This window comes from Dryobates pubescens, chromosome 1, assembly GCF_014839835.1.
Source record: "Dryobates pubescens isolate bDryPub1 chromosome 1, bDryPub1.pri, whole genome shotgun sequence".
Classification (NCBI taxonomy): Eukaryota; Metazoa; Chordata; class Aves; order Piciformes; family Picidae; genus Dryobates; species Dryobates pubescens.
This window is the reverse complement of record NC_071612.1, coordinates 48,015,509-48,030,675: the sequence shown is the minus strand read 5'-3', so window position 1 is coordinate 48,030,675 and position 15,167 is coordinate 48,015,509. Positions and strand designations below refer to the sequence as shown.

General features: G+C 38.5%; 1 protein-coding gene across 1 annotated transcript in view; it reads right to left on the bottom strand.

Moving 5' to 3' along the window:
• Positions 1 to 15,167, bottom strand: part of TMEM131L (transmembrane 131 like) — an 85,984-nt gene that overhangs the window by 16,577 nt on the left and 54,240 nt on the right. The window contains exons 12-24 of the mRNA XM_054165391.1: positions 14,270 to 14,372; positions 13,504 to 13,657; positions 12,747 to 12,917; positions 12,367 to 12,436; positions 11,306 to 11,423; positions 10,417 to 10,555; positions 9,274 to 9,383; positions 6,232 to 6,304; positions 4,546 to 4,688; positions 3,807 to 3,949; positions 3,299 to 3,485; positions 2,102 to 2,287; positions 429 to 578 (exon numbers count right to left, since the gene is read on the bottom strand). Coding sequence (XP_054021366.1) covers positions 429 to 578; positions 2,102 to 2,287; positions 3,299 to 3,485; positions 3,807 to 3,949; positions 4,546 to 4,688; positions 6,232 to 6,304; positions 9,274 to 9,383; positions 10,417 to 10,555; positions 11,306 to 11,423; positions 12,367 to 12,436; positions 12,747 to 12,917; positions 13,504 to 13,657; positions 14,270 to 14,372 — 1,747 coding nt within the window. The remainder of the gene's footprint in view (positions 1 to 428; positions 579 to 2,101; positions 2,288 to 3,298; positions 3,486 to 3,806; positions 3,950 to 4,545; positions 4,689 to 6,231; positions 6,305 to 9,273; positions 9,384 to 10,416; positions 10,556 to 11,305; positions 11,424 to 12,366; positions 12,437 to 12,746; positions 12,918 to 13,503; positions 13,658 to 14,269; positions 14,373 to 15,167) is intronic.

Below are 15,167 nucleotides of genomic sequence, written 5' to 3'. Positions count from 1 at the left end.
TCTGATTTCAGTGGGAATTAAGCAAAACTCTTAAGTAGGTGCTCAGTCACTGATGCGTATAAATGCGTTTCAAGTCTAAGAACCTAACTGACAACGTAAAAGGGTCAGATATGAGGACATGAATGTATTTTACCATTCTTCCCATGGCTGCTGCTCATGGCGTTTCCTTTACTTCCATAGCACAATTTTTACCTTATGTACTACTGACAACATACATGATTAATAAACCCTCAGGTTCTTCCATTTCTCTTTTGTGGAAATGAATATACACAACAATGCTGAAAGCTCTCTGGAAGAGGTTGCTAAACCAGCCCCCAGTAATTGAAATACAAATAGAGAGAAAGAAATGCAAAAAGGTAGAAAGCATCACTCCACAATAAACAGGGTACAATGAAAGGCAATTTATAAGAAGAAATAAATATTTTTACTTGTATGAATCAGAGCTGATGACATCAACGGAGTTGCTGTTCTGCTGCAGCGAAGAACTAGGATTTGACCTCTGTCTTGATTTCACAAACTCTGCTAGAATATACTGGGCTTGCTGGAAGGCTATCAGAATCACTCCAAGCAGGGACAAACTGCCAAAGAAACAGACACTGGTGTCTACAATTTCCAGAAGTATTCAGTGAAGAAGTGAAAAAGCTTGCAACAAGATGTACCTTTCAAATATTTTGTGGGTAAACTTTAAGTAAGAAGACAGATATGAAAACTCACAATACAGTTTAAAATATGTATATTTTAATGGTATCTCCCCCCCCTTTTATAGCCCTTGCTTGTTATCATCACAATAAAATAACTCAGCTATGAGCTTTACACAGAACAAAATATCTAGAAAGAAAAATATTCATTCTAAAAAAAAGCCAATACTTTAAGATTAGTTACTAAAACAAGGACAATATATCATATTATAATACTTATTGGTCTTCTGAGTAGCTTTTGTTCAGTCATGATAGTTATGTCATTCTTTTGATGTTTAATACTGTCTTTCTGTTCCTAGACAAAATGCTGCCATAAAATGAGTTACAAATGCCACCATACTTCTGAACTAAAACTGAAGGTGAAAATATCCTCTCTTTCTCTCCAATTTATTAGGGTTACCATATAAAACCAGATACAAATTGATCAGAACACAAATCTTTGCAGTTCAGCAAAGTAAAAATTTTGTCAGCAGGAAAACAGAATGTGAAATTCCAGATTTCTTTGGTTCATTATTGTTGCTTCATTATTGTTTTCAGTCATTATTGTTACTTCATTTATGTTATGTTTTCAGTATCAAAACAACCACTGTGAGCATCAGGATATTACTTAGGTATGGACCAGCCCCTATGCATATCACTATGACATTCACATTCACTGCTTGCTAGGACTGGCTGGTGTGATGAAAGCACTGAGCATCATATGTGACAAACAATAGTCAGTTCACCCTACACTGTGTGAAAGGTTAGCAAATAAAGACAGAAAAAAGAGTATGTGTTGGAGCAGAACTCCTAACTGTTGTACAAAGTACAGTCGTCTTAAAAGCAGTTTACCATGTGCACGCAATGAGTCAGCTAACATGAGCCAACTCATCTTTCTGAGGTAGCCCATGGAGATGCAGATGCACAAGTATGTCTAGCAAAAGCTAACAACAAATAGTTTTTAACAAAAAGGAACAAAGAAAAGGAGATCCTCACTTGATTGACTTAAATTTTATAAATAAAATTTATATTAACCTTTCAGAAATACCTGAAGATGACCTACTAGTCCACTTGGTTTTATTTATGATGTTCAGATACCAGTACCTTAAATGTGCATCTCTACTGTGGAGGGAGTAGTTTTCTAGCAAGTGCGTTATCCACTGGGTGTTCTATGAGGGTACCCCAGCCCTTTTTCTTTAAAGCCTTGACATGGAAGTTTTTCAGGAGAAGCAGCCAAGAAATGCTCAACAACTTCATCATGAGCTGCTGCACTACTGCATCACACCTATGATGTCAAATCAGCTGGCAGGACTCCTGGGAGGTAGTCCATCACCACTATAAACATCTAACACAAGCCAAAGCACTTGCTGATCTTTCACTGGCAGGTCCCTTTTGAACTACTGCAGGGGCCCAAAAAGCATTACCTTACAAAGAGGACAGTGAGCCTCCAGAAGGACTCTTCCCAGCTGGGTCCTGGCACCACATCTGCACATAGTGGTAACAGATGGTGAGGAAGAGTTACATTGAGTGTGAAGTGGAACTCCAAATCAGCAGCAGTCACCAGTGTAAGCTCCCGGATTACCCATGAAGATGTAAAGTCTGGAGTGAATCTGTCAGGAAAAGCAGAGAGAGCTAATGTTATTTTTCCATTGTTAGGCTGAGTGTAATTTTCTGGTCACATTTTTCCCAAGAAATACAGGGTAACTTTGATTTAATAACACCAAGATAAAGGCAGTTAAGGAAGTGACCACTGCCTGCTTAGACTTTGACAGTATTAGCACCTAGCAGCGTAAAGATTTCGAGGTCATCTTCAAGCAGCAAAATATGTGGTGTTACTGTGACTCATGACAAAATTCTCATTACTATGACTTGTTTTGCTTTCCCCAGGGGGGTGCACATGATCAACTCATGATAACCAAAATACTCTTTACAAAAAGCACAGTTGTCAAGCATACAGGCAGCGTTACTTCAGAAAGTGCTGGGTACTAGATTAAGCCTAGAATGAGGCTGTAAAAATAGAAAAAGCAGAAAAAATACCAGATTTGTCTCTTCTTCAATTTATTTCCTGACCCATACCATTAATGTATTTGACTGCCATGGGTACTGGTAGAATGACTTGCCTTTCCAGTCACTAGAGACAATACTTGGCTATGAAACCAGAGCTACTGTAATACAGTAACTCTACTTTTAAGTCATGACTTTCACTCAGCAAGACTGTAGTAAGAATCAGTTCTAGACTATAGGCAATGTTAGGAAAACAGGAACAATTTAGGGTCAGGCTTGATTATGGAACAAGCTAAAGAATACCAAAACTGAGCCAGCAACAAAGCATTTCTCAGTCTTTTATCATGACAGCTCTTTTCCTTTAATTTACTACTTCCTAATGCACTGATAAAGCATGTATGCTGCTTTCTAAGAATAATGGAGTCTTATAAGGAAACATTATTTTATTATAAATTTGTTAGTATTACCCTTACTGAAAAGGGAAAAGGCTTATGAAATTTATAGTCACAGCTCACCAAATTCTGTGTGCGGATGTGCTACTGGAGTGTCTGTTACTGGAATTAATTATTTCAAAATTCCCCTTAAGTTAGTTTGTCAGCAAATTTGTCAGTGCTTACACAATGCTGATCTCCCGTGATGAATTCTGAGCCAGGAAAAATTCCTGACAGTCTAACACTTCAAATCCATATCCTTGGCAACTGTAACCATTGATTTTCATTGATGAAATTGTTATAGGAAGAGGCCCAATATTCTCTACTTTGAAGTTCTTCGTAATGGACAGAATTTGCTTGCTGTCTTTCAGTTCTTAAAGAAAAGAGAATAAAAACACCACATAATAATTTTTACAGTGCTTAAAAAATATTTTCTTAAGTTTGTAAATAAATTGCTTTTTTTATTTTCAATAAAAAATCAGAAGTGAACATTTTAATACAGACTGTTCTGCAGTATTGTATTTCTAGATTTGTAATCATCCTCAGTGTTTAAAGAAAACAGAATCTACACTCTTCACGACCTAGCTCTTCAGCTTTTCATATTTCAACAGTCTGTTTACTTAACATTACCATACCATTACTACAGAGTAACACAGCCAGCTACAAAATCAGAGACCTATTTCTTCTTACTCACGTCGTCTGCAGTCCATTAGTGTAGCTTCTGGCACCTTGAATCGAAGAGATCCTCCTGCACCAGGGAGTCTTCCCCCTACTTTAAGCAGTTCTTTGGCTCCAAAGCCTTCTACATTGACCATGTCCAGAACAGTTAAGTTGTTTCTGCCAAAACATAAAAATTAATCATTTGGCTACCAAAATGCAAAAGAAAGTTGAAAAATTGCAACTTTTCTATCTGGGACCAATCCAAGACAAGTGTTTCAGTAACAGAATCACTGGCCACTGACCTGGATAGTTTTCCCTAAATACAGACAGGATTACTCTAGAACTATTCATCAGTGAATTTCCCACAGTGAAGGAACAAGTCTCGTGACCACTGCCACCAGATAATAACAGTGCCTAGTGAAAATGATTGCTTCTTCCAGAAACAATCATTTCCTCCGGAGATAACCAATGTGTGGCTGCGTATGAGACTCACTGGATAATTAAACCCTATCATTATGGAGTTAAGTTGAAAGTCTCAAAACCACTCAATGTGCCGCTCTCTCAACTGCAAATAAGCTCAGCACATTCACATGCATTTTAACAACACAACGACTATTTTTTAGTGACTACAACATAAGGCACTAACACCCTTCAAGCAATTTTTATTAAACTGGAGGTTTTCTGACTTCCAAATTCTGGCCATTTGACTTTGCTCCAAGCCTTGGAAATGAACTTTTACATTGAGCCACTTCATTCTTACAACTGAAACTTACCTGATTAAAATAAGGGACGATACTCTTTTGTAATCAACTGGTGTAAAAATTACACCAACTTTTCTGGTTTCCAGTGGCTGCAAATTCAGCCAAAGCAGCTCAGAACTGCATTTCTTGTTGATGAGATCCTCCTGACGTGCATTCTGTTAAAACAAAAATGCACTTCTTATTCACAGAAGACACATGTTTAAAGACTCGGAGTAAAGAAAGCACTACATCTTTACTCACTTAATACCATGTAAGATATTTTTGGCAAGGGGCAGTAACTATCTTGCTATACAGAAGTCTTTCAATCTGACAACATAAAACCTATATGGAATGTAGTACTTCAGTTTTTTAAAACAGCTTTTATTTGTTCAGATGGAAAAGAGATTATATAATCTCTTTCATATTCAAGGAATCCTGAAACACAATGAGAACAGGCAGTATACTGATTGCACACAGAAATGTGGCAACCATTATATCCTCAGTGTAAGACCTGCAATTTAAGTGAGAAAGGGACTGTTGGCTAATATGTTGGTCATTGGAGTCACTGTAAACAAGCCACAGTGAATGCCCTTCCACATTAATTGAAGACCAGAACTACCAGAAGTTCACTGAGTCTGGAAATAATATACATTTGGGGTTTTGGTTGTTTAGTGTTTTTTTGTTGCGTTTTGTTTGTCTGGGGGTGGTTTGGGGTGGTGGTTGTGTTTTGGGGGCGTAGTGGGTTGTTTTTTTTTTTTTTCCTTTGGTTGGGTTGGTTTGTTTTATAGTGCTGCTTGTTTTTCCTCCTATCTAAAAAATGAAAGTATCCCTACAACTTCCTATTCTAGAACTGGGAGTCTCCTCTTAGAAGGGGTGATCAGACACCTACAGCCATCAAAAAAAGGATAATAACATCACAAAATGGACTCTCGCTCAGGTTTTTTATTGTTGGGTTTTTTTTCCCCACAATCAATGGCTATTGTCAGGCTTCTCTGATCCTTTTCAAGTGTTTTTAGTCTACTTTATGAAAATATACAAAAAGTTTCAGAATCTGCATTTAACAATCAATATTTATTGAAAAAACAACCATGTATGGCATTTGCAAACTCCCTACTGACAAAGGTAGTCTCACTCTGAAATGTGAGCCTAACAATTCATTACACATCTTCTCGACTTCTCCCATGACACAATAGCTCAGGGTATAACCACAGCTCAGCACTGGTGTGGCACAGTCAACTGTTATCACACGTGTGTTAAAAATGAGGCAATGAGAACCAGAAAGTCATGACGTTACAACCTGGATCCAGGAGCTGCAGGTTAAGCTATCTCCTCCCTTTAACTAGCAGCCTATATTTCCCTCTACTAAAAAGATCATAATCTAGCTTCTGACATTCCCAACTCAAAAGTTTGACACTTCAGGGTTAGCTCAGGGCTAAATCTAAGTCCGAACACAGAATGCAAACAATAGACGCCTAAACACACACATGCAGGCAGGTATGGCACAGGCTGCCTCCCTATAGCTGTTTCCCAAACAGACTCAAACTTAGGAAAAAAACCCAGAAAAAAATAACTGCAAAGATACAAGCCTGACAAAGAAACAATAAAACACTTTTAAATTGCTTTAATTAGCACATGGGAACAACTCAAGATACAAGGTAGATAAAGAAAGCTTTTTCTAGTGTGTCAAACCACTTTTCCTATCAAAATGAGCCATCTTACCCTGTGTGAACATTCAATCAGCAGCCTGAATTCAGTGGTCGTGAAGTTAATAGCTTGAACATTTATGCCAAACCTGAATAAAACAAAGCAAACAATTAAGCTCCTCAAACCTAGTCTGCCAGCAGTACAGTGACTTATTTTTACATGTTGGCATTTATTCTGAAGTAAAGAATACTTATTAAATTGTGTTTTGGCCGATGTGATACTGCTCTTTTAACAGAATGCACTACAAATCAGTTTCATGTGGATTCCACACATTTGGAAACCATACAAATGGAGATCATCATTATCAAGAAACAATTTCTAAGCCACACAAATACAAATGGCCCAAAGCTTTTTCTGCCCACATAACTGTTAAGAAACAATCATTATCAAATCTCATCACTTACTCAAATATTCCTTGTTCTGCTCAGTATTTGTTTTGGACAAATTACTTTTTTGTTTCATCTACTTGACAAATTGAATTCAATTAGAGCAGTTGATTATTTGCCTGAGAGCAAATTATAAGCATTTGGCATTAAGATATTAAAAACAGACATAAGAAAACCAATATTCATAGAATGGTTTAGGTTGGAAGGAACTTTAAAGATCACCTGCCATGGGCAGGGACACCTTCCACTAGACCAGGTCGCTCAAGGCCTTATTGTGCAAAGACATTTTAAAGATGATTACCACACTTAATGCATTTGTAAATACTGCAGTGTTAGCACAAAGCTAGCAAATGGTTGCAACAGAAAAATCCTTATCAGAATATGCATAGGTATTGGTAAGCGTGGCCAGCAGGACCAGGGAAGTGATTGTCCCCCTCTTCTCAGCACTGGTGAGGTCACACCTTGAATACTAGGTTCAGTTTTGCAGCCCTCACTCCAAAAAAGATACTGAGGTGCTGGAGTAGGTCCAGAGAAAGGCAATGAAACTGGTGAAGGGTCTGGAGAACAGATCTGGTGAGGAACAGCTGAAGGAACGGGAGTGGAGAAAAGAAGGCTCAGGGGAGATGTTCTGACTCTCTGAAAGTCCCTGGAAGGAGGCTGGAGCCACGTGGGTGTTGGTCTCGACTGCTTAGTGACAAGTGGTAGGACAAGAGGAAACAACTTCAAATTGCACCAGGAGAGGTTTAAGTTGGACACCAGGAGCAAATTCTTCACTGAAAGTGAAGCCCTGGAATAGGCTGCCAGGGCAGCAGTTGAGTCACCAACCCTGGAGGTGTTTAAGGACTTTGTAGATGTAGTGCTGAGGGACATGGTTTAGCATCAGGCAAATGGTTGGACTTGGATTGTCTTAAAGGTCTTTTCCAGCCTAAATCATAGAATCAATAAGGTTGGAAAAGACCTCAAAGATCATCAAGTTCAACCTGTCACAACAGCCCTCATGACTACTAAACCATGGCACCAAGTGCCATGTTCAATCCCCTCGTGAACACCTCCAGGGATGGTGACTCCACCACCTCCCTGGGCAGCTCATTCCAACAGCTAACAACTCTCTCTGTGAAGAACCTTCTCCTCACCACGAGCCTAAACCTCCCCTGGCACAGCTTGAGACTATGTCCTCTTGTTCTGGTGCTGGTTGCCTGGGAGAAGACACCAACCCCCTCCTGGCTACAACCTCCTTTCAGGTAGTTGTAGACAGCAATAAGGTCTCCCCTGAGCCTTCTCTTCTCCAGGCTAAACCACCCCAGCTCCCTCAGCCTCTCCTCACAGGGCTTGTGCTCAAGGCTTCTCACCAGCCTTGTTGGCCTTCTCTGGACACATTCAAGAGTCTCAATGTCCTTCTTAAATTGAGTGGCCCAGAACTGGACACAGTACTCAAGGTGTGGTCTAACCAGGGCTGAGTACTGGGGCACAATGACTTCCCTGCTCCTGCTGGCCACACTATTTCTGAGCCGAGGGTGAGCCTTTTCAGCAAACTGACAAGAAATGTTTAGTTATTTTCCAAATTAAGTAAATCTGAGGCTTCCACCTACACTGAAGGACACCTGAGCATCTGTAAAATTTGTACTATAAAAGACCAATGAACCTCCAGTCACTGAACTGGAAATTCACTTATAATTTCCTGTGGCATTAAACCCAACAGTTAGTGGACATGATTTCTGAAAAACTAAGATCTGGGTAAACAAAAAGTGTGCAAATTCAGAGCAAATGTAATTTCAAACCGCTAGAAAGAGCCTATGTCGGAATTGCATTTAGTATGCAAACAGATGTAGTTATTAATCTGCGTATATATATACACATATATATATACACACATAGGTATGTAAAGCAGTTAGGTTAAGGAAGCAATTACACAGGGATTTAGACCCCAAATAAACAAGTTACACCTAGGCATGTGAGTAGTCCCCACTGGCTTCAACCAAGTGAACAGTCCTACCAAAATCACAGTTTTTCAATGTTATGTGCAACAGTCAGGGCTTATTTTATACCCTACCCATTTATACTATCCATCCAACTCTCACCTAGGTTTCTCATTAGATCTTGTCATTTCTAAAACAAAGTTCAAAACAATGCAGAAATGTCTCCTTAGTCAACCCTAAACATTTATGGTGGGAGTCCTGGCTCTGGAACTTTTTTCCCCTGGCTCCTGCTTCTTCTTCTTCTATGGTGTTGGTTTTACCTATGAAAAAGCTAAAAAACCCTTTTTCTGGTGGGAAAAAATTTCTTTCCTCCTTACTCATCAGTCTACGGATTTTTGTATACTTGGCAACCAGCCCTGCAATGAGATGCACATCCCTAGGTCTGCATGTTGCTCCTCTCACTTGGGCACCTTGCACAAGCTTGCACTAAGCCTCAGATCTTAAAAAATGACCAATTACAGTCTACAGCTGCCAAACTTGCTGAAAACATGCTCAATTTGGTTTTATGAAGAGTCGTGCATCATACAGGCAGCTGCTCTGAACATGTTTGTATCTTCCAAAACAGGTCAGAACATTGTCTCCACCTCAGTTACACTTTAAAAAAATGAAAACAAACAATAAGCAATAATCATAAGGTGTGGCAAGTAGATCTTATACAAGTGAAAACAGTATCCCTAGATGGTTTTACTCATTACCATTTGTTGAGCAGACTCAGTGAAGCTTGGGGATCAGGGTAGTAAGAAAGAGGCAGAAGCTGCAACGTAACTGGGAAGGATGATGGGTTTCTTAGTATGAAATATTTTACCTAAAGAGTTTGGAGGGGGAAAAAAAATATTTTAAAAACTACACACTTCAGAAACTGGAAGGCAAAGCAATTCAGTACTGGTAATATGGTCTGCATTTTCAAGGGACTTCAACCTGACTTCTGTCTTAAAGCAATACAACCATATGTGCAGAAAATTGCCTGGAACAACAGAACATGCCACCACAGTGTCACCATTTGACAAAAAGAAGGAAAAAAACCCAACCAAACAAAAAAACCCAACAGCTAAGAGTGCATGAAGAACCACATGTACAAAACCACCAATCTCCTCCATCCCCAGACAACCCTTTCACTTGGATTTTGATTTACACAGGCAGACATAAAGAAAGCTCTTTCAGAAAAGAAGTTAGTTAAGTACCACCCTTTCTTACTGAAGTGTAAGTGCAGGCAGGTTAAATGCATTACTATGACGACTGACAATTAAAAGTCATGAACAGAATATTAAAGTAATTCACAACATGTGCATATGAAAACTATCTCCATGTGACTGGTTCTGGTCCAGGCTAGGTTAGTAATGACCTAAATCTGACAAGAAAGAAACAACTGTCAGTGTGGTTGGAAGACACATTGCTCTGATCTCTCAAGTGTTGGTACGTCTCACAAATATTTTACACACTTCTGTTACATAAGACAGTGGCATGAGGAAGGCCATCCCATAGCCAGATGCATCATTACTGACAGTATATCCTGTCTCTAGTCCCTAGTTTAATTTATTTTACCACAATCATGTACTTTATACAATGATGCAAGGCAAGTTTTAACAACCATAAACAATTACTAGTTAAAACCTACACTGCTTTACTCCTCTCCTTGCATTAAAATACTACAACTAGGTAGCTAGAGATCTTGTTAAAGAATCAAAGGGATACAAATCTGATGTCTCAGATTAGATTTCAAAACACCTATCTACAAGTAGTATGAAAATGCTAAGCATCACCAAGTATTAACCACAAAATTTGTTTAACAACCTAAATACACATCAACCAAGAAAAACTGTAACAACAGCCATCCTCACCATATTGCTTTTAATTGCTGTGGCACTGAAGTTGAGAGTAAGGCCAGGCTCTGTAGTCAACCGTGGCAAGAAAAAGGCAAAGGACTCCTCTTTAGGCTTCTTCTGGTGAATAAAGTGAGCCAATCCCAAAATATTTCTCCTGCTTTATTGCCAAAACCAGAAAGCTGTGTTAATTTTTTTTTTTCTTTCAAATAAAAAACAATCACACACCCCACACCATGATTTGCCATGACCCTGTAATTACATCAATGAATCTTTCCTTGAAAATGTTCTGCGCAAATTAAAGCCCATAAAGCTGTAACCTAGGAGCAGCGAGTCAGTGCAACTTACGTACATGCATTCAATCTCCACTTTTCCACTTGCATCACAACTGTTTTCACAACTCTTTCCTATTCTGGAAAGGGGCTGATATCACTGACACACCATCTCTACATGAATTGCTCAGTCACAGCACCTGCTTCCTCCCCAACATCCCCAATATGCAGTATCCATCAGGCCAGGGACTAAAATCCTTAAAACCTATTCAAAGACCTTGATCCTGAGAAGACTGCTAAAAGGATCTGTTGATGAAGGACTCGTACAACTTCATAATGATATGGTGAAATATGCTTTGACTGCTTCTACACTATGTAGCTGTGGTGGTGGTGTTCTAGTCAGAACATTATTTATATTCTGAAGTTTGGGCACCTGAACTGTTTACTTATGGCTGGCAATGGCTTGAAATGGAAGCTGGGTGTCTGGGATACTCTCGAACTTCAGGTGTTAGGAGACAACTAAAGTGCATGACATTCAAAAATGTTTTGTTCTAATCAAGAATACTTGAGAACAGCAATATTCTTAGAACGGTGTACTGGCTTGAATTAAAAACCAAATCAGATTCTGTACAGACCTGCAGGCTTCTCCATGTCTTATTTTTTGCCATCTCTCATAAAGTTCACTTGCAAGCTCAGAATCCACATCCCAGGCAGAATGGTTCAGAGAGAGACTCTTCTGCCAAAGCAGATTTGCTAAAACAGTAATAGATTTTTCATATTTTACAGAGATAATATTTGGTTCTCCATTGATCAACTTTCTAGCACAAGTAAACAGTATCTGCAAAGGGTGCTGACACACGAATGAGAAAAGCAACCTCTTTTTCTCTACAAAGCAAGTATATGTGAGCGTGTGTGTATATATATGCACGTGTGTGTGTGTATATGTGCACATACATACAGATATATTCGTTATTGTCCATATCTGGTATGCTTAAAAAACAACAGACCGCCACCTACAAGTACTCCTTTGTTCTCTGAGATCTCAGGGACAGCAATTCTACATGCAGACCAGACTATGGGTATTTACAGGTATTTTAGGCCCCAGCAAGCCCTTCTAACTGTTGCTGCTTCTAATGGCTACCATTGAGAAGTCTTTCTGTTATCAGCAGTCATTACACAGAACTCTCCACTGATGCCATGATAATATACTGTTGTCTGCACAGTAGTACCAAACAGCAATATCAGGAAGCAAAACAAGTACCATAGTTTGGCAACTTTCCAAGTTGCTAATACTTTTCTCAAATCCTTAAGATTAAATTGCAAGGCCTAAAGATTAATGCCTTTTAGAAAGTTATTAGTTCAAGCATTTTCACATAGCTAAAAGGACTCAGAAAAACAAAATTTTTTGACAGAAAACAAAAATGGCTAATTTTGGAAATTAAGTAAAAAAGTAGGTACATTTCAAGAGAGAATGGAATTAGAGATCTGTGACACTGCATAATGTATTCAGTGGAGTTTAGTTAAAGCCATGTATCTACTCCCAGAATATTGGATGTTTTTAAAAGACACAGAACTAAGTACTTGCAATGAGAATATTGAGGTTGTTCATGCAAGTCCTGCTAAATTAAAGTGATTTTTCTACAGTAAAACCATTGCCTGATGCCTACACACAAAAAAAAGATCTGGACAAGCCTACCTGCATCAGACTTTCCTAAGTAACACTGAATATCACAGTGGGCAATCACTTCAAAATGAAGATCTCCCTGCTGGAAAACCAAAACAAAGACAACTGACCATGTGACAAAACAAAAGGATAAATTCCAGTTTCTCTGTACATAACTTGGATGAATCAAAGAGAATAAAGATGGCCTGGAGAACTGCAATTCATTGCTTTTCAACTCTGGGGGCTTAACTTCTTAACTTCTCAAGCTACAGAATGGTTCGGTTTCACAGAACAGTCTCATACTGAGTTGTTCTTTCAGGGCTAAGAGACAAACTTGTGTCCTAAGAAAGATGATGCTGTGGTTGAGTTTGTAGAGCATAATAATAACAATTCAACACAACTGAATACAATACCTTGGACACAGTTGAATATATCTGCAGAGGTATTTCAAACATTACTCCTACATTTGTAGCCAAATAAATACTAGAAAGCACATTTGTTACAGTGTCTTTCACACTGAGCTTCAAACTAAATACATTCCAGCAGCCTGGAGGTAGAGTCAAAGGTTCAGCGAAGTTCAGAATCTAGAGAGAATCAAACAGCAACTGAATTAGAATTGGTGCAAGTGATATATTTAAGAATGTAAACTTTCTCTTGCTTCGTGCTTTTGCTGTTCTTGCACACACATATGCACATAACTGATCCATCCTATCTAAATATACAAAGAGTCAATTAGATGCTTGTATCATGTGCATATTCATAAACCAGATTTGTCTGGTTTAAATCAAGCAATTGTGCAAGTAAATTACTGGCTTTGCCTTCTAAACTTCAAAGCTAATCTATGTACTGAAGACTTCCATTACAGCCTATGAAGAAATGCTGAATACTATAGAGCATAAATGCTGCAGTGGTCTGTAATTTGATGCATCTGTAGCTGCCAACTCAAATGGAAGAACAGTTGTTAATAGAACAATACAAAACCAGTAAATAATGTCTATTGAAAGAGTCAGCTTTTCAGGACCTAAGACTTACAGGCCTACATATACCTTTATTTTTCAATTTATTTCAACCAGCTTTGAGAACACCAAGTACTTGATAGAATCTTTTTTGTACGTCAAAGTGCCATATCCTTAAAGACAAAACATTACATGAAGTAGTAGTAAAGCTTACCTTTAAAATATTCTTTGTTTCTCTGGCTATGAAGACTTCATTCAGTTCAATGCTGAAATCAAAATTGTTTGTGAACCATATGGACCAAAATCCTGAAGTATTACGATGTGGTTCTATATGAAACAATGCTGCAGAAGGGTCTATGTCAAAATACCTGTATAAAAATACAGAAAAAAAATAAATCTATCTGCATTTGTCCTTGAGCACACGAGTGGTCTGCACATAAGGTATCAGTAGTATTCCTGCATAACAAGACTCTTTCGAAGTCTTAAGGAGAAAGAACGCTATTATTTCCTTTGGAATATTTACATAGAATATCAGAGGAAAAGTTTACAAGAACCACGTCAAGGAGGTAGGCAGGTAAATCACTCTACCCTCTTGCTGTGCTACAGTACAACATGGCCTGCCATTCTGTGATGTGATAAAGACTTCACATTTTTTCTGTAACTATTCTGCTTCAGCGTCAGATTAATAAGGATGGTGGAAACTTCATCACAGAGTGAAAGCAGCATTTATATGATACAAGCTGCTAATGTATTATCTTTGCTGAAATTCTTCCTGGACAAAATACAGAGAACTACTGCTTGAAATGTCACAGGTCTCTTTTGGTAAATGACAGAGCAACAATAAGAAGCCGCCTCTTGCATTGTCACTGAACAATTCCAAGGACAATGAAGCTACCACCATGTCCTAATGTAGGGTACATTATTTTTCCTGTAATACTGGTGAAAGTTAACAAATGAACAAAAGTCCACTGTCAACCTACCCTTCCATCACAGGACAGGAAAGACAGGCTTTTAGTGTTGCAGCACCTTCCAGCTGGTTGTTCTTTTTGTCAGCGTAAGGACTTCCACTGTCACAGGATGCAACTGGGCAAAGAACAGACATACAGAAGAATACAACATCAGCCCAATCAAAAGCAAATCCACTACAATATTCATACGAGAACTTGGGAGAATACTAAAATAGGGATCATTTGCCGGTTCAGTTCTCACACAGGTGAACAAAGCATCTAATTGCTTATTTTCTTGTTTTCAAAGGTTCCAAACCTTACTTTAAGAAAAATTTACGTATGCTACACGCTTTAGAAACACACATGCACAACAAGGCTGCAAAGAGCAACCTGACCAATTTTAACCATATGTCCCTGGCACTGCAGTCCTACTTATCTGTGCACACTGCCTCCTTTCAATAATTGAATAATTGTTCTGGAATAAAAAAGGAATCACTGATCGTATAGCCACTTCTTTCTTATTTGCTCTTTTTCACTAGGAAAAACAAATCCCAGTGTCATTATGCAAGGAGCCTGTTTCACAAACGTTTAAAGTCTATGCACTGCAGTCTAGTGGTCAGAGTAAGAAACAGGCTGCAGTCCGGAATGCTTAAATGTAAATCTTCACTCTTTCACAAATGTGCCTGGTCTGAGGCAAGCCTCTTCAATGATCCTGCCAAGAGATGTCATAGAAAATGACCACCCAAGCACAAAAGTCTTTTAGAAAATATATTTGAAACAGAAAAATAGCCACAAATTATAAAAGGATGTTGAAAAGGCACATTCAATAATTATGCTTACTGTAAAATCAGCTAACATTTTAGCAAATGTTTTCTTCCTCTTTTTAAAATACACATAGGTTAGAGCCTTCCATCGACTTAGGAGGAAGCAC